General features: G+C 33.8%; 4 protein-coding genes across 4 annotated transcripts; 1 reads left to right on the top strand and 3 right to left on the bottom strand.

Annotated features, from left to right (window-relative positions):
* The first annotated feature begins 1201 nt into the window (after positions 1-1201).
* Positions 1202-3102, top strand: LOC106344221. Its single transcript, XM_013783636.1, has 4 exons — positions 1202-1923; positions 2001-2100; positions 2198-2581; positions 2669-3102. Exons 1-4 carry the CDS (start codon positions 1325-1327, stop codon positions 2936-2938), a joined length of 1353 nt encoding a protein of 450 aa, XP_013639090.1. The 5' UTR covers positions 1202-1324; the 3' UTR covers positions 2939-3102.
* Positions 3103-11700: 8598 nt separating this feature from the next.
* Positions 11701-12976, bottom strand: LOC106314289 (probable xyloglucan endotransglucosylase/hydrolase protein 18). The gene is made up of 3 exons (XM_013752191.1): positions 12635-12976; positions 12338-12531; positions 11701-12159 (listed from the first exon to the last, which is right to left on the bottom strand). Exons 1-3 carry the CDS (start codon positions 12914-12916, stop codon positions 11787-11789), a joined length of 849 nt encoding a protein of 282 aa, XP_013607645.1. The 5' UTR covers positions 12917-12976; the 3' UTR covers positions 11701-11786.
* Positions 12977-14078: 1102 nt separating this feature from the next.
* Positions 14079-15449, bottom strand: LOC106314299 (probable xyloglucan endotransglucosylase/hydrolase protein 17). The gene is made up of 3 exons (XM_013752199.1): positions 15017-15449; positions 14721-14914; positions 14079-14624 (listed from the first exon to the last, which is right to left on the bottom strand). The coding sequence occupies exons 1-3, from the start codon at positions 15296-15298 to the stop codon at positions 14252-14254; spliced, it is 849 nt and encodes a 282-aa protein (XP_013607653.1). The 5' UTR covers positions 15299-15449; the 3' UTR covers positions 14079-14251.
* A 1506-nt stretch (positions 15450-16955) lies between these two features.
* On the bottom strand, positions 16956-18201 carry LOC106314282 (F-box/kelch-repeat protein At5g39560-like). The gene has a single exon (XM_013752186.1). It carries the CDS (start codon positions 18152-18154, stop codon positions 16967-16969), a length of 1188 nt encoding a protein of 395 aa, XP_013607640.1. The 5' UTR covers positions 18155-18201; the 3' UTR covers positions 16956-16966.
* Between the last annotated feature and the right edge of the window lie 1076 nt (positions 18202-19277).

Raw genomic sequence — 19277 nt, 5'->3', positions numbered from 1 at the left:
AAGTGATAGATGTATGTATTGACAACTGCATGATCTACTAGAGAGCGGATGAGACACGGAATGTATGCAAATTTTGTGGGAAACCTCGTTATCAGGACACGAGGGGAAGAGTTCCGATCCCATTCAAAAGAATGTGGTATTTGCCTTTGACGGAAAGATTGAAGAGGTTGTATCAGTGTGAGCGCACAGCAAAAGCAATGAGATGGCATGCAGAGCATTCCACAAATGGTGAGATTAGACATCCTTCAGATGCAAAGGCTTGGAAACATTTCCAGTCAACATATCCAGAATTTGCGGAAGAGAGAAGAAATGTTTATCTTGGATTATCTACTGATGGTTTCAGCCCATTTGGAAAGCATGGAAGGCAGTATTCTCTATGGCCAGTTATTGTGACACCGTACAACTTACGGCCGAGCTTGTGCATGCGACGAGAGTTTTTGTTTCTCTCAATTCTAGTCCCCGGGCCAGATCGTCCTAAAAGATCACTAGATGTGTTTCTTCAACTATTGATATATGAGTTGCAACAACTATGTGAGCATGGTTTTGAGACATAAGATGTTTCGTGCAAAGAAAACTTTAAGATGCGGGCAGTACTGATATGGACAATAAGTGACTTTCCAACATATGATATGTTATCTGGATGGACAACACATGGGAGGCTATCATGTCCATATTGTCAAGATGACACATATGCTTTTCAACTAAAGAACGGAAGGAAAACGTGTTGATTTGATTGTCACAGACGATTTCTACCACCTGATCATCCATACCGCAGGAGTAAGACTTCGTTTACGAAGAACAAGCAGGTGTTTGATGGTCCACCTGAGGAAGTTAGTGGGAAAGATTTGTTGAAGCAGTTTAGGTATTTTGATGCAGAAAGGACGCCAGATGTAGGTGGACATGAAAACATTCGAGTCAGTGCGGTTGGAGAGCTACATAACTGGCACAAAAAGAGTATTTTCTGGGATCTGCCATATTGGGAGAGTCATCTATTGCGGCATAATTTAGATGTCATGCATATTGAGAAGAACTTCTTCGACAATCTGATGAACACAGTCCTTAACATGCAAGGTAAAACGAAGAATAATTTGAAGTCAAGGTTAGATTTAGTCGATATCTGTGATCGTCCTGAACTTCACGTTGATGAGAACGGTACGGCCTTTTTCCCATTTATCGGCTGGATGGTGATAGAAAAGAAGAGTTCTTTGATTAGATTACAGATAAAGTGAAATTTCCTGACGGATATGCATCAAATTTGGGGAACTGCGTTGATAGAAGCGAAGGAAAGTTTACTGGCTTGAAGAGTCATGATTGTCATGTAATTATGCATCGCCTCCTTCCGTTTGCTTTTTCAGCATTATTGCCACGTAATGTTCATGAAGCAATTGCAGGGATTAGTGTTTTTTTCCGTGACTTATGCAGCAGAGTATTGACTGAAGAGGGTATTAATAATTTGAAGACAAACGCACCAGTCAGCATGTGCAACCTTGAGAAGATATTTCCTCCATCATTCTTTGATGTAATGGAACATCTTGCTATTCATCTCGCAAGAGAATTGGAACTTGGTGGTCCTGTGCAGTACAGATGGATGTATATTTTTGAGCGTTATATGCATCATCTGAAGAAGATGGTCAAAAATCAAAGCAGGGTGGAAGGATCTATAGTGGCACAGGTGATCAATGAAGAAACTGCAATCTTTGCTGAAAATTATTTTCCACCAGAAGTGCAAACAAAACACCGAAGACCTGCTCGGCATGATGATAGAGGGGAGAGAGCAACATATCATGTTACTGTCCCAAGCATGTTCAAGGAAATAGGACGACTTAGTGGAAAATTCACGAAGCAGAGACTTACGGACACTGAGAACGCTCATTTGCAAACATATTTGCTCACCAACTGTGAAGATGTTCTACAATATGAGAGGTAAAAATATTTATTCATTTATTGTTAGATTAATATTCAATAAATTTATTTCATATTGATAATATTTTTGTATATAGTGTATATATGGCGGAGTTGCGTATGACTCACAGGCATGCAACAGAAGATGAGCTTCGACAACTTAGAGATAACGGATTTGCTGCGTGGCTTCGTAGTTATGTGAGTCATATATCATATTACCCTATGCAAATGATTAGTTTAAATTTAATATATATAAACTAATTAATTTTGCAATCATATATGTTTTTTTTTATAGGTGAATGATGGTTTGGCCAGAGGTCTTGTGTTCGATGATTGGGTACGCGAATTTGTGCAGGGACCAAACTATGTGGTCAAATCATATCCTAAATTTTGTACGCGAGGATATGCATTCACAAAGAAAGGTCATTCTAAGACAACATATGATGCTGGTGTTTCATCTTCTTCTGGTGACGATGTCTACTACGGCAACATAAAAGAAATATTGGAAATCCAATTTCCTGGAATGGTTGGATTGCGTTGTGTAGTATTCTATTGTGATTGGTATGACACCACCCCAGATAGAGGAGTGAAGATTGATGCGTTTGGTGTTACATCAGTTCATTCGCGGCGGAAACTTCAATATTATGATCCCTTCATTCTTGGTTCGCAAGCTGATCAGGTATGTCAATATATTCATAATTTTTTACCAATATAATTAATTAATGTTATATATTGAACTAATACTTTGTATAATTGATATGTATAGGTGTGCTACATCAGTTACCCTCGGGTGACGTACAGAGACGATCCATGGGTTACTGTAACGCAAATCAACCCAAGAGGACGAGTGGATGGAACTTCTGATGATGATGAACCATTGCAACCAGAGTCTACCAGCAACGCCCAGGCAGTTGAAGATTTGGAAAATGTTCAACTCGTTGAGAATTTGACTGTGTTTGGACATGATGCTGTCGTACATTCAGAGCCGGAAGCCGAGGTTGGGGAGTTTGATGAAGATTCAGAAGATTCTGATTAGTTTTTTTTTTTTATTATTGGTCCGTCGGAAATCCCTCGCAATATACCGACGACATAGCGACGACAACGGGTTTCATTGAAAATTGGAAAGGTCGTCGGTATTTCGTCGGAAAATACCGACGACATGTTTTTCTATAAAGTTTCAATCATAAAAATCTATAAATTTAGATGCCAAAACAAGAATGCCACTATCCTTGCTGAGATGGCATCCCAGAAGAAGTTCAACGCCGAGATAATGCAGAATCTAGATCGTTTGATGTCTTCGAGTTCTTAGTTTTTTCTGCTTTTTAAAACTTTCGGAATGTTTTTTTTTCTATTTCGGTTTGTATGAATTTAAACTTTCTGAATGTTTTTTTTCTATTTCGGTTTGTATGAATTTAAATTCTATAATATTATTAGTTTTAAATTTCAGATTATATTTATTTATTAATTAATTTGTAATATAAAAAATATATAAAAATGCAAAATTAATTCATTTTTAAAATTGATATATTCCGACGAATTGTGGGCGTCGGAATATACCGACGGACTATGGTTCGTCGGAAAATACCGACGGAGAGGATTCCTCGAAAAATTCCGACGAACCATTGTCCGTCGGTATCTTCCGACGAACAATAGTCGTCGGTATTTTCCGAGGACTACGTTCGACGGAATAGTCCAAGGAACGTTCTCCGTCGGTATATAGTTTTTCCGATGAACTCTGGTCTCGTGTGTCCGCATCGGAATATCGTCGGAAGTTCTTCAGAATGACGTTTCTCGGTATTCGTCAGAAAGTCGTCGGAAGGTCTGACGAAATTCCGACGAATACTTTTTTTCCGACAAAATGATACCGACGAATTGATTTGTGAGAAATTCGTCGGAATCGATCTATCCGACGAAATTATGACGATTTCGGCCATCAGAATCCCCCTGTTTTCTTGTAGTGCATGTAACATAGGTTTTCGATCGTACATATTTTCCTAGCAACTGGTATCTATACATATAAAAATATTTTCGCCTCACTCATGTTGCGCCACGTCATAAAGTCGGTTCCTGACAGGCCGACACGTGTCCGGGTTGGATGATACTCACCGTTTCACTTAATCACAATTATTAATGGGCTTTTCTTTTTTTGTTAATAAATATTTCAGATCAGTATTTTGGGCTTAACATAATTGGGTTTCTGGGTTCTAGGGTAACACATGAGGGGGTCCCACATGAGACGGCTTCTCCTCCAAAAATAATGTCGACGAACGAAAGACAAATCTGCTGCGTTTTAACAACTCCGGTTCAAACCTACGGCCAATGAAGATTTGCTGCACCGGCCACGCTGAATTCCGATCAAGGTCAGTTGGAAGGCGTCGTATTTGGCTGTTCGATTCCACTTCTTCTACCCTTGGTTACCCTTGGTTGAATTTTGGAACCGTTATGGAAGTCGGTTGGATTCATGCATCCTCATTGACTATCACATTAAATCATTCAATGAACCCCCTCATTAAAACATTTTAACTCAAATATAACTAATCTTAACATAAATAATCCTTCGACACCCTAAAATTCTCAAAACCATAAACATTATTATATACTTCTCTTAACAAAATTTTACAAAACATACATACAAACGGAATATACAATTACATCACAAAAAAAAGAAGAAGCATGAATTACTTTAGGAATGACTTCAAGTTTTGAGTCATATTCGCAAAAAAAACCCTTAAATAAGTTAGTTTAATTAAGAATATTATAAAACAAAACATTTGAATTAAAATAAATATTAAAAATATAATGTTATTTATCAGAGAATAGTGAAATTTACTGTCATTATAATTCAAAACAAAAAACTTTAGGAATTACTTCAAGTTTTGAATCATATTCAGAAAAAAAAACCTTAAATAAGTTAGTTTAATTAAGAATATTATAAAACAAAACATTTGAATTAAAATAAATATTAAAAATATAATGTTATTTATCAGAGAATAGTGAAATTTACTGTCATTATAATTCAAAACAAAAAAATAATTATAATGTTCTCATAAGTCTTTCATTATTTTTTCGTTTATAATATTTTTTAATCTATCATAATTTTAAATTACTTCATAAATTATTATAAAATCACTTTTATTATAATTTTCCGCCCGTAGGGCGGACCGGCCTAGTATATTATGAAACGATGTGATTCAGTATGATTTTGTTATTATGTGAATGGAGCATAGAGACAACTACGAAAAGTTTAATTGTATGGGTTAAAGGTGTGGTTGCGTTAGCAAAGGTGCAAGTAGTAGCATATACACGTTTTCTTCCTCTCTTTTTCTTGTAAATCAAAAAGGTCAATTTCTTTTGGTTGGTCACTAATCAATGGAAGGACTCAATAAGATGTTCCATTGCAAAGAAATGTAAAGTTATAAATCAATATATGCAACCATACGTATAGTATAATGAATATTGATGTAGGCTGCAACTGGAATGCAGTTTTTTGGAATAAAAACTTTCAGAATGCTTGATTCATGTGCATTCCAAAAAAAATTCACCAGTTACAACTAAAAATTGGAATGTGTATTCCATACCATTCCATAACATTCCAGAAAAAAAAATAACTATCATTTGAAAAATCATTCCAAATCAAAAACGTTTTGGAATAAGTGGAATGCTGATTTCATTCCATTAAATTCCAGAAATTATAATTCCTATCATTCCATATATTTTTTTTAGTTGTTACCAGTTACACCCGTATAGTATAACAATACCCAACACTTGTTGGAATACACATATGACAAATTAGAACAGCTATTAGTCCATATTTCAGGTAGAATTAAATCGAGGAAACCACAAACAAAATAAATTTAATGCCTGTCTATGAGGACAACTACTGATATTTATTCGAAATGACTAATGAATATGAGTGGTCCAAACTCGAAGGCTGTTTTCTTCAAGCTCCAAAACTATTTCCATCCGCATTTGTTCATTTACAGGAACTGTCAACATTTGGTATTTCCAATTTTTTTTTTGCTAATTTTTTTCTTCTGTTTTTACGCCAAAAAGTACTAACAAATTGTCGAATTTTCCCCAAAAAACATTGTCTTTTCACATTTTTTAGTCAAATAATATCATACAATTATAGATTATCAACATGTTAAAATTCATATATGATTGTGACAAAAAAAACTCATATATGCATGTAGGTCAACGAGGAGTATCCAACACTTGAAGCCATTACCTGTTGAAAATTTCCTACGCGTTAATATTTAATATTTTACCCTTCTTCTTGGGTAAAATATGCATGGCATGTGGAACTTGACCATTAGATTGAATGTAAAACTATTCAGATCACAGAGACCACTTTATTTTTGGGCTAAAGAACCACCATTTTAGAGGTTAAGAGTTCTGTAACAGAAAGCATGGACACATTTATGAAAGTCCTTGTCAAACACAATTTAACTTTATTATTACACCGACATACTTGAGGTAAAAACAAAAGACAGTTTGGTTTTAAAAAAGTAGCATGCATACATACTTTGGAGTTTTGAGTATGTAATAGTATGGAATCTATGGACCATAAGAATTGAGATAGGATAGCTACGCAATTAAAGCGAATACTTTTACAAGAAGTTACATATGAATATATATGATTCATTGGATGAATTTTCCTGACACGGAAATTTTGATTTGGACCGCCTAACCAAACGTCAACTTGGTCCCAGTAAGCTTTACAGCTGTAGCATTACAAAATTAATTTCTTAGTGTAATGGCTCATCATAATTCTTAATCAGGGGCCTAATCTCACTGTTAGTTCAACTCAACCATATTATGTATGGTCTTGTCAATTCCGGCCTCCATAAATGTTGCAGGTTCGTATTGATTTTTAGAAAAGTTATATAGTCATTATTGAAATTACATTCAAATTTCTTGGTAACCATATCTTCCGGCTTACCTAAAAGAAGTACTCCATCTGTTTTACAATACATGATGTTTTAAAAGATTTGGTGTTGTTTCAAAATAGATGATGTTTTGATATTTTAATGTTATTTTTAACATTATTGATAACCGTGTAGCCAATTAGGTATTGTAATCATTTATGTAATCGGTTAAATGATTTTTAAATTATATTTTTAAAACTACTTTTTAGAAAAAATAATTTTTTTTATCTTTGTACATTGAGTTAAAACATCATGTATTATGAAACGGAAGGAGTAGTATATTTTTTTTTGGTAACCGTGAAAATCCGAAACGCTTTTAGGTCTAAAAACTAATCTCACGAAACCTTGCATCCATGTATACAAAATCCCATCGTTAAGGATGCAGCCAGGTGGTCAATACTATTCTGACCCAAGACGGAAACTCCAGCTAGAGATATTTACCAATATGCCAAGGCGACTTGGTAAATAAAAATAATATTTTATTTACCAATTAATTTTTTTGAGAAGACAAAAGATTTTTATTTTATTTTGAAAAAACAAATTTGTAAATTTTAATAAATCAATTAATTAATTAATTTGTGGATATACAACTTTCTTTTTGTAATCCAAAACCAAAATTTTGTGTTTGGATATATTCGAGATTAAACAAACAATATAGACGAGGTCAACTTAATATCATATGTATGTTTTAGAACGTTTATCACCTCCATTGCAATTTCAGGTCAGTTTTGTGATGGATTATTCTCAATTGGTAAAGATGGTTTCAGAACCAGAAGAATGGTCAGCGTTTGACAGTTAACATTAAGCTTTTGAAAAGAAGCTTCTTAAACTCAGAGATAATTTATGTACCTCGGATGGAGAATCAAAAGGCAAATAGCTTAGCACACAGTGTTAGGAAACAACCGTCTTTCGTCGTTCACATAGATGCGAAGTTACCGGTTTGGTTTAGAGAGTCAGTATGATTACGTAGATGTTTGATGTCAAAAAAAAAAAAAAAAATCACCCCCATTGCATATTTAAGCGATTAGATGTTTCAGAATATTGTTTGAAACGTTATATAATGTACTAAAGGTCTGCTATTCTGACTTTCTGAGTTACTAACTTACTACTCTCTGGTAAATTATGAAATTTTTCAACATTGTTACATACTATAGTTTTTGTTCTAGAAATTTCTCTATTGGTCAAGTGTCACGGAAGATGAGACTGATGAGTGATAACGATAGATTCGTCATTGCAACAAAATTATAAAAGAGAGAGAGAGCTGTAGTCTCACCTCACGACCACACAATTATTTAAACCAGATAAACTGTCCATATACATTTGTTACCGAGCATATTGTGCCTAACCAAATAAGTTCATATGTTATTCTACTAAAATAATTGCTTGAATGTCGTTTTCATAAACCAGCTGATCTCAATGGATAAGCGTAATTAGCAACTGACATCAATTATTTTGGTTTGTCTTGTAGGTCGCTATGTCCTTTTCATACTTGGTTATTGCCAGTGGTTATATATTAATAATGGTACTATGATCACTTTTCTGAACTCTAATCCTCAGCAGTCAGCACTCAGCAGTTAAATATCTATTACTATTATCCCCTGTTCGGGAACGCGCTAGGCGCTAGTCGGGCGGTCAGGTTGGGCCTAGCGCCTAAAGAGAAAATCGGGGATTAATCAGAAATTATGCGGGGCGGAATTTTTAGATGGTTTACTATGTTATAAACATGTTAATCTTTAATTGTGTATAACATTAATACATTTTCATGTTTAAGATTGTATAAAACACACAAATAGAATATATAAACTTAATATAGTGTAATTTTCATCAAAATTATGAATATAAATGATATTTATAAAATTTTAGATCAAATAAACAAGTAAAAATATTATTAAAACTAAAAAAAAATAAAAAAAATGAAAAAAAAATATAAAAAAAATAAAAAATAGATTAATTATCCACTTGTTTCGATAACAACCTTATTGGATAATCATCAACCATTTCTCTTTTATCGTTTTCTTTTCAAATCAAATACTCCTTCTATTCCTAAATATAAAATGACTCGATAAAAAAATCGATATTAATTTTGTCTAAAAAATATCATTTAAACTATAAATTAATAGTATTCAATCCATTACAAAATAGATTATTAAATATGATTGGTTACACAGTTTTTAATAAAGTAAAAACTACATAGAAAAATCAAAACATCTTATATTGTAACATCAAAATTCTTTAAAACATCATATATTTTGGAACAGATGGAGTATAATATTCTGTCATGCTTAAAAGCATATCCAACAAGGTTTTTATTCTCCAACAAGTCCTCAAACTTTCAAATTTTAAAAGTCTAAATAGTTAAAACCTCAAAACACTTTTTACTTTTCAATTTAGTCTTTACAATTATGTAACTTACATATAATTTTATTAATACTATTTTTGTACCACTTTAATCTTTATAAATATATTTCGATTAAATATTCAAATATATATTTACATATATGTTATTATTGATACATAAAATACTTAAATATGTCCAAATTTAAATCAAAATTGTTAATATACACTAATATTATGTAAAATAGAAATATTATGCATACTTAATTTAACCATTTTGTAACTCTTTTGCTAATTGATGCCTTTTTAAAAATAAAAAATAAAAAAAGTTTATTTGGTTAACCCAATGTATATATATATATGAGTTATAATTTTTTTTGCATATTAATATGTATTTATTATTTCTTTATTAAAAAAATGTGCTTATAATTAATTATTATGAAGGTTCAAGATTAAAATGTAATATACAAAATAACTTTAAATATATATTTGAGGTTCCTTGTTGGAGCAACCCGCCTTCAAATCTTCATTTGAGAATCATCCACCCTCAAAAATATGTTTCTTGCTGGAGATCCTTTAAATAGTGGCATAAACAAAACTCATATAAACCCACAACGCTAATCTGATGATTTAAACTAGTTTTGGGCAAAAAAATCAAAACTGCAGATCCTAATATGAACCAAACCAAAATAATTGAAACCGGAACATGAAAAGAATCTTCATATACCGAATGGTTCTTATATTTGTATATCTAAAATAACCGAACAGAACTGAACATATATTCAAATATATAAATTTTCTAGTAATATATTAGATATAACATAACTATATATATATATATATTTATAATACCTAAAAAATATTAAAAATATCCAATGTATTTGAGAAAAAAAAATTATCAAAAATATACGAACTACCCAAAATTATCAAAAAATGTTCAGATATTTTATCTGAAATATCCAAATAATCTGATATTTTTATCTGACTCATCTTAGTTACTCAAAAGTTGACCCAAATAACATATATTTTACCTGAATTAGCCTAATTACCCGAAGTAACGGAAGTAGAACTGAAATCAAAACGAAAACCGATTTTTTTTGTATATTAAGCAGTTCCTAATTTATTATCTGAACCGACATGAACCAGAAACTATTAAAACCGATTTGAACCAATAATTTTGTTGGTTCCTATATGGATTTTCTAGCCCCACTAGCCAAACTATCTGATATCCAAAATGTCCGCCTGAATCGAATCTATACCCAAAATGTCCATATGCCTAATTTAAACACCAGTATGTGCAACCGATTGTAGCGATATATAGATGTTAATTTTCTTTGGAAATAATTTAATGCATAAGTTCATGATCATACGTTATTTTCCAACTTCCTCTTTTCTTCTGTGCAACTTTCTCAATTTTCTATTTATCTACACGATAAAGCAATTCATAAGTAGCTAAATTACATTGTTGTTTGGTATGATGGTGGCCAAGCTTTTATTATTGCTGTTTCTAACACAATTTTAAGTCTTCTTAGTTTCTTGTCGTACAAGCATTAGTAAAGCTATTTAGCCAGCCCATAGGCCCAGTCTGCTAGAATAGCGAAATAACACATATTTGTTTTGTAAATATTGATCAACTCCTGAAGCCCTGCAAGGGTAATACTCAAGACGAGTTCTTATTCTAAATTGTTGTCACTAGTTTTTGATAAGGGTAATAATTTTTTGGTGATATTCTCTTAACTGGTATCAATGTATCATATGCATAAAATCTTGCAACTGTGCTTCTTTTCCATGTCGTCACATATTATTTTCCACTCTTTTGATTGATTTGACATTTTCTGAATGAAGATTTGTTTACATCCATCCTAGTCCAACAGAAAAAAGAAGAAGAGAACAAAAATCGAAAACAACAAAAGCTAGATTATACTATTGAAATCTACATATTATTTTATCCTTTTTGTGACACTAACTTCAAATTAGTGCTAAGACGCAAAAGACTAGATTGTTCTGAGTACCTAGTATCACTTGGACTTATAGTTTTTTTAAGAACTGGTTCTTATTTTTTTTAGTTATAAATTAAGAGACGAATTTTTATATTCCGCTAAGAACTCCACCCTAAGAAAACCCATGTTGTTATTCCTATTCTTTACCATAATGTCTCGTTACTCTTGTGCATTAGTAGAAGTTCTTAATATATATGAATCTACTGTGATTTATTGTCACCTAATATACTGTTAATATGTAAAAAGTTTACCCTAATCCCTATCCCCTATAAATAATATATATCACTTTTATCGTCTTACTATTAAGCAAAGCCATTCCTACGACCAAACTTGAAACCAACCCTAAGCATAAATTTTTAATGTTCCACCCAAGTATTTCTTATATATTTTGAACCTCTGTAAATGTTAAGAACTTTATAACTCTAGTGAAATCAATAAAGTTGTAGTAACGAAACCTTTTCTTTCCATAATTTATTATTTGTTATTACTTAAAAAATCTTCCACAAACACACACACACACACATAATATGAGCAACAAATGAATGAAACATAATAGATAAAACTCATTTGAGTTACAAAGACAACGCCAAGTAACTCATTCACGAATCAAAGAATCGATAGGTTAAGTGCACACTTTAGGAACACCTTTAGGAAACCTTTTTGTATCGGTGCAATAGTTATAGACCATGTATTTACTCTGCGCCCATTTCATTTTATCTATGCCTCTCTGGTCGAGTGTCTGAGTGAACCATGGGGAATTCGCAGGGCAAGATGATTTTCCATTAGCCCAAACACATCCTTCCACATTGTAGTTTCTGTAGAAAGCAGTAAAAGGAGCCTTTGACCAATCTGTTTTCTCCAATCCTCCCCGTGTGGCCCAATGCTCTGCTTCCCAAAGGCTCGCGTAGAGCCTCATTGGTTGGTTCTTTGGGAATGGAACTCCAATCGACTCAGAGTTCTTGAACTCTCTAATAGGAATACCATCGACTGTAAAACTGAAAAAGAGGAAATAAAAGAAAACTTATTAGGAATCCTACATCGAAAGAATGTATTGAGACCTAGAATAACATCTAAGAGAAGTTTATTAACCTTAACAAAGTATAAACTAATGAGATTATGTATAGCCTCAAAACTTGTAATATTAATGTGCAAAGGATGGAATGATCTGCTTACATAATCCTTTGGGGGTTCCATGTGATGCAGTATGTATGAAAGTTCCTTGTTGGGTCGAACCACAAATGAAATTGTTGTTCTTTGTCTCCTGATCCTTGTGTGTAAACATTAGTATGGAGGGTATAAGGATGACCACTTATGTTTCCCAAGAACTCAAAATCGATCTCATCCCACATAGTTCCAGGTGCTTTAAGCTACACCAAATCATCATATAACACCAAGATACTCATTAATTATATGTAATCTAGCGAAAAGGAAAGGATGACCAAATATTCTTTGAAATAGTATGTTACTTACGTAAAATGTTGTGACTGTTCCAGCAGAGTTGCCAGCGACAAGTTTCATCTGAACCTCGGCTTTGCCATAGAGAAACTCCTGATTAGACTGAAAACCCGAACCAGATGATTTGTCGAGCGAGAGAGAAAGAAGCTTTCCATCTCTGTCGCGAACCTTTCCACGGCCATCACCCCAATGTATCTGAACGTCTTTATGGAAGCTACCGGCATAAACAGCCACAGATTGTGCTGCAATGAGAAAGAGAACCAAGAACGCGAATCTTGTACCACAAGAAAACTTCATTTTTTATATTTCTTGAGTAGTATTGATATCTCGAATGTTTTTGTTGATGGAAAACTGAGATAAGTGACATGAGTTTATATAGCTGCTGGAAAATGGCAAAGGAAAAAGAGAGGGAAGTTTCATGGTTTGATGATTGATATTGTGCTGTATTCTAGTTGGCGCATTCGACCTCTTCTTGGTTGTTACTAAATAATTCAATAAAATATAATTTCATTACTCGCTTATTGTTACAAAGCAGAGAAAATAATGTATATGGACAATTTGTATATTACATGCTGGTCCCGCGTTCTGAATGTACCGAAATCATTTCGTCAACACGGCTTCGACTTTTGACCTGAGCCTAACCCTCCCCGCCGCATAGAGGGTTCGTCTATATTAAATATTTTTTTGACGATATATTTAATATTTGCATTCTAACAATATCCACTACTTTCATTTCACCATGATTTATGATAAAGACATGGTATATCCCCATTTAAAATGTTGCATAAAATCATATCTCGATCCAGAGGAAATAATATTTCACTCTCTTAATGGTTGAAACCGCTTGCCAAACTAAAAACATAAGAAAATTACTTTGTTCGGGTATAAATAATAGCAAAATCTTTGACGATTAGTATAACGTTACGGGTAATACAATTTAGTTAGCTGGATTTTATGAATAAGCCTGGACGCGTCAGTTTATTAGTATATGAAATTTAGTTTGACAGATTAGTCCCTACGTTTTTACCAAAATAAAATAAAATTAGTCCCTACGTTGACAAACTACCATACCAAAAAATTAATCATGAGATTAAGAAACCACCTGTGATCCACTTTCAAGATCATGGTCCTTGTCTTAACGTAATCTTGTTCACGCATTGTAGCCTGGCCATATAATAGTATTAAACAACACGAAAGCTCATGATCCGATTTTGACGTTGAGTCTACAAAATCATCAACTTCCCCACACGTTAAGACTTAAGAGACACATTACTTCTGGCTACATTGTTTTGTTTCTACTCAATTATGCGTAGACAAAACCGATACTATAGTTTTCTCATTTCTCATAAAACTATTTTATTTGTGCTTCCCAAGACTTGATGTGTAATTTTACTATTTTAGTAATGAACTTATCAATGCTCTCAATATTTTATAAATTTCACAAATCAAGTGGATCCAATTAAGTTAAGTAACGAAAACCCTTGTTTCCATAATTTATTATTCACTTATTAATTTAAAATTTTTGCACACACACATACATGAGCAACAAATGAATGAAACAGAATAAATAAAACTTATTTGAATCACAAAGAGAACGCCAGTAACTTATTGACAAATCAAAGAATCAACAGTTTAAGTGCACACTTTAGGAACACCTTTAGGAAACCTTTTTGTATCGGTGCAATAGTTATAGACCATGTATTTACTCTGCACCCATTTCACTTTATCTATGCCATTCTTGTCGAGTGTCTGAGTGAACCATGGGGAATTCGCTGGACAAGATGATTTTCCATTAGCCCAAACACATCCTTCCACATTGTAGTTTCTATAGAAAGCAGTAAAAGGAGCCTTGGACCAATCTGTTTTCTCTAATCCTCCTCTTGTAGCCCAATGCTCGGCCTCCCAAAGGCTCGCGTAGACTCTCATTGGTTGGTCCTTTGGGAATGGAATTCCCATTGACTCAGAGTTCTTGAACTCTCTAATGGGAATACCATCAACTGTAAAGCTGATAAAGCGAACAAAAAAGAAGAAGAGAATATTGATTCACGAACACATAACCTCGAAACATATGAGACTATAAGGGATCGAAGGAGGGGCTTACATAATCCTTTGGGGGTTCCATGTGATGCAATAAGTGTGAAAGCCAAGGGTTGGGTCGAACCATAAATGAAATTGTTGTTCTTTGTCTCCTGTGCCTTTTGTGTAAACATTGGTATGAAGAGTGTAAGGATGACCACTTATGTTTCCCAAGAACTCGAAATCGATCTCATCCCACATAGTTCCAGGCGCTTTAAGCTACACAAAGTCATCATAAAACACCAACACACTTAATAACTATATGTAATCAAACGTATAGTAAAATATGACAAAAATGCTTAGAGACAATATGTTACTTACATAGAAAGTTGTGACTGTTCCAGCAGAGTTGCCAGGGACAAGCTTCATTTGAACCTCGGCTTTGCCATAAAGAAACTCTTGGTTTGATTGGAAACCGGATCCAGAAGATTTGTCAAGCGAAAGTGAAAGAAGTTTTCCTTCATTGTCGTGAATCTTTCCACGGCCATCACCCCAATGTATCTGAACGTCTTTGTGGAAGCTACCCGCATAGACGCACACAGATTGTAGCGCAAAGAGGAAGAGAGCCAAGAACGCAAACCTTGTACCGCAAGAAGACTTCATTTTAATTTGTAGATCTCTGATGTATATCGTTGATGGAAATTGAGGTATGTGACATTGGTTTATATAGCTGCTAGAAATGAAGCAAAAGAGATAGAGAGATGGAAGTTTCGTGGAGTTTGATCATTAATGGTGCATGTACTTTTGTCTCACTGGATGAGATTTCTAATAATACAGTAATGTATTACATTAATGATTTGATCCGTTGTTGGCTGTTGCAAAACGAATCCAATTAATTAAAATATTAATTTCATTATTGTTTCAAAATGTCTGGTTCCAATGTTTTGATGTGTCAACGCGGATTCGACTCTTGAGCACCGCCTATAGAGAAGTTCGCCTGTGTTTTATTAATTTCAAACGTAGCCCACCTATAAGTCTAGAACGTAACAGTAGGTCATACACATTGAAGTATCCTTAAATTCGGTCTATTGCATTATAGATATCGTAACAGTTAGGAAATTATTAACTGTGGTAAAGAGCGTATTTCTTAAGAGTTTTTTTTTACTGAAAGTTTCATGTACTCAGTTTCAAATATGTTCGTTGTTGAAGTATACTATGCTTTATAAACTCTCTCGTTGCATCACACGACTAAGAACAGCATTATCGGGCGTATGAGTATCTACTCTATTAACAACTTGCAGAAGAGCTGCATACATATTCTCAAACAATGTATGCACAGCTGCCTCTTCTGATTGCTCGATAAAGTAAAGAAAAATTGAATTAAATTGAAAACTAAATTTCATAATATATGATGTTATGTTTTAGTGCACAAAGATTAAGAAAATTACATTCTTCTAAAAAGCATTTTCTAAAAAAATATAATTTTTAAATCATTCAACCATTTATAAAAAAAAACCCGTAAAATCTTATTAGTTGAACAATTTCCAATAAAGTTAAATTTAACCTTAAAATCTCAAAACTTCATATATTTTGAAACAACGTAAACATTCTAAAACATCGTATAATTTGAAACGGATGGAGTATTAAATATTACTTATTTATCATTAAAAAGTTCAAATGGGTTTCTTCACGGATGGAGCTGTTCTAATGCCACATGTCATAAAAACGATGAAATTGATTTTCCGGAGCTATCGCCGTTGGACATGTTCATTGAGAAAGCCTTTATCAATCAAATTTTCAGCAGAGAGGTCCAAGGTTCAAGGTCCACGACTGAAACCGAACTTAGAGCAGGTTTATCGGCGAATCTTAGTATAGGGCTCTTCCCAAAAAATAATAAAAATATAAGTGGGTCCCATTATTTGCTTAATAAACGGCTCGTATGCAAAATAAGGAACGTTCTTTCTTTGTTTCTTGCACTGTTCGCAGGTCCCACTGACTCGTGGCGGCCCGCGATTGGTTACCCTTTTAATTTTTTTTTAATCAGATAAAAAAAATAATTAAAAAAAAATCAAATAAAAACCCTATGCTAAGATTCAGCGTTGAACATGCTCTTAGGACACAAGAGTCCATACTCCATTCTCAATGTTGATAAGGAAATGTTTCTAAAGCATTACAACTTAATATTGTGACAATAATGATGCATATATATAAAATCATATTTTAAATCTCAAACTATTTTCATGAGAGACCATAAAAACAACATGCTCATTTAAGAAGAACACAACGACTAGTAAGGTCAACTAGTTCAAACACACCATCTTTCACGAATCATCAAATCGAAATGACTAGAGAATTAAAGCGCTCAGACAACTCGGGGAGCTTAACCTCAGTAACAGGCCATTCTATCTCACCCCAAACCTCATTTCCATGGCGCTTCTCTACGACGATTTTCGCGCACCTAATTTTCCATACCTCTATCCCGTCGTATTCCTCAAACTTGTAGAGCCACATAACTAAAAGTTTCCCACCGTGGTTGAGTATATTAACCATACGCCACTTATACAATAGTTCGAAATTCGAGAGCTTGACGTCTATCCATTTTTTACATTTGGAATCATACCAGACTAGATTATCGGAGTAGTATGAATAACTATACATTACATCCTCTATCACACTCACACACCATTTGCCTAGATATCCCAAATTATCGTGGACTTCCACGACTTCCCACGTACCTTGTTTTGGGTCATAAGCACAGTAGTTTATTTTAGTAATTAGGTAAATCTTTCCTTGAAGCCCAACGGTATTTAACCACCCCCCTTCTAGCACAGCAACTCTATGTCTAAGCAAGGGGCTCCAAGTTTTAGTCTTCATGTCCAATACTTCCATCCAAGTATCATCTTCCCCGCAACCGTCAAACACATATATTTTCTCATCGAGAAAAACAGCATAGGGACACCTTCGAGCCACCAACATGCTAGGGCCATCACGCCACATGTGACTCCGACAATCAAGAATACGAACAGATGAAGAAGGCTGTTCAGAGGAGGTCACACCGAATAAATAGATTTCCGAACCAACCACTACATTAGTGCGATCCATAAATGGTACGAGAGAATTAGATTCAGGAAGGGGAACCAGCGAATATTCGTTACATGGAAGATTATCTTCTTGAGCATCGTCAACGGTTAATGTTTCAACATGAGCATGTTTCGTCCAAAGAGTGTACCATTTAAGACCAAGGTCTTTGAAACGTTCCATGCAGATATAGATGCATGGCTCTGTTGTTCCGATGCGAGATCGTGTCGTGTAGAGTTCAGGAGAAGAGAGGAGAGATAGGAATCTCTTGGAGACGAGAGAGAGGTTAGGGTAATTGCATTTCGAGATACGAGCAAGAATGTTCTCAACGATTACATCTGGGAGTGAAGAAAACGAATGTGGTTGTAGATTGAGCGGCGGAAGCTCCGGTGGAGGATTGGTGTTCTTATTTTCCTGCGGTTGTTCATCTTGGCGGATCATATTCAGCAAGAATTACGTACATGTCGATTGGAGAAGAAGCCCTATAAATATTGTGTTAGACTTCAAGGTCTTGGAAGAGTACAATTAGCTTTTATATGGACCCAACAAAATCAAATTATGAAGACTTTTTCCTAACAAATCAGTAAATCTCAAAACATTAAAAAATAAGAGAGAGAAAAAAATCTAGTAATTTGAAAGTTATAGAATTGGCAGATTTTATTTCTACTTATATTTCTAAATAATTTTACAAAATTTATGACTGAAACTTCTCTTTCTAAAAGAAAACAATTGCAGATTTATTAGATTTATTACTTAATATTAAGTAGTCATAATTTGGCAAGAGTAAAAAAAAAAGATCTAAAGAGATAATACGGATCCTTGATGTGTCTTTTTTAAGTTTTTACTAACTGAAGTGATTTTTTTTTTTAAAAAAATTGATATTTTTTTTTTAATTGAACGTTTGTTTCCAAACTTTTATGAATACACAAACTGAAAAAAACTACATAAAACTCCATTTGTATTTTCCTAGGCATCCGTTTAATGAACTTGAAATTAAAATGCATCGTTCTACCTCAATGTTAATAACGTACACAAATCAAGATAGCAACGACCAACTGAGCCCTGAACAGAAATAGGATCAATAACATAACGATGCGACGGGGGACTGACAAAAAGAACGATGTATAATCACTCACACACAAAAACGTAGTAATGATTTTGGATAGGTCTAGCAGGTTGTCCTATTATTATTCTTCCCCAAGAAAGAGACAATACTCTTTTGGGAGTAGCAATATTCTCCATGATGCTATGAAAGCTTTGAATGCAGCTGGACGAGTATACGCTTATCTAACTTCATTGCTTTGAGTACCCAAATTCATACATTTATCATGTCATTTATGCGACAAATGTGATGAAATTTAGGTGGTTCATTCAACATCAAACCCTAAGGTTAAGAAGTATCACGGTGCAAAATACCGTATCTTACTTGACCCTACGAACAACAATTGTCTCATCGGTCCATCATCGCTCAAGCTCTTGCGTAGTGTCCTGATCAACATAATCTGTATAGTACTCTGCAACATTTATCTTTCTTTTCGTTACTTATACAATAATAAAACTTGGC

Source organism: Brassica oleracea, chromosome C1 (assembly GCF_000695525.1).
Source record: "Brassica oleracea var. oleracea cultivar TO1000 chromosome C1, BOL, whole genome shotgun sequence".
Classification (NCBI taxonomy): domain Eukaryota; kingdom Viridiplantae; phylum Streptophyta; class Magnoliopsida; order Brassicales; family Brassicaceae; genus Brassica; species Brassica oleracea.
The sequence above is the reverse complement of the archived record's forward strand: the minus strand, read 5'-3'. Positions and strand labels throughout refer to the sequence as shown.

Bases quoted from the DNA above. Each gene is read 5' to 3' on its own strand.
- LOC106344221 (XM_013783636.1), top strand. From the start codon at position 1,325: ATGCATCGCCTCCTTCCGTTTGCTTTTTCAGCATTATTGCCACGTAAT. The intron at 2,101-2,197 runs GTGAGTCATATA...TTTTTTTTATAG, and splicing joins CTGCGTGGCTTCGTAGTTAT to GTGAATGATGGTTTGGCCAG. The intron at 2,582-2,668 runs GTATGTCAATAT...TGATATGTATAG, and splicing joins TTGGTTCGCAAGCTGATCAG to GTGTGCTACATCAGTTACCC.
- LOC106314289 (XM_013752191.1), bottom strand. From the start codon at position 12,916: ATGAAGTTTTCTTGTGGTACAAGATTCGCGTTCTTGGTTCTCTTTCTC. The intron at 12,532-12,634 runs GTAAGTAACATA...GATTTGGTGTAG, and splicing joins GAACAGTCACAACATTTTAC to CTTAAAGCACCTGGAACTAT. The intron at 12,160-12,337 runs GTAAGCAGATCA...CCTCTTTTTCAG, and splicing joins TGGAACCCCCAAAGGATTAT to TTTTACAGTCGATGGTATTC.
- LOC106314299 (XM_013752199.1), bottom strand. From the start codon at position 15,298: ATGAAGTCTTCTTGCGGTACAAGGTTTGCGTTCTTGGCTCTCTTCCTC. The intron at 14,915-15,016 runs GTAAGTAACATA...GACTTTGTGTAG, and splicing joins GAACAGTCACAACTTTCTAT to CTTAAAGCGCCTGGAACTAT. The intron at 14,625-14,720 runs GTAAGCCCCTCC...TCGCTTTATCAG, and splicing joins TGGAACCCCCAAAGGATTAT to CTTTACAGTTGATGGTATTC.
- LOC106314282 (XM_013752186.1), bottom strand. From the start codon at position 18,154: ATGATCCGCCAAGATGAACAACCGCAGGAAAATAAGAACACCAATCCT.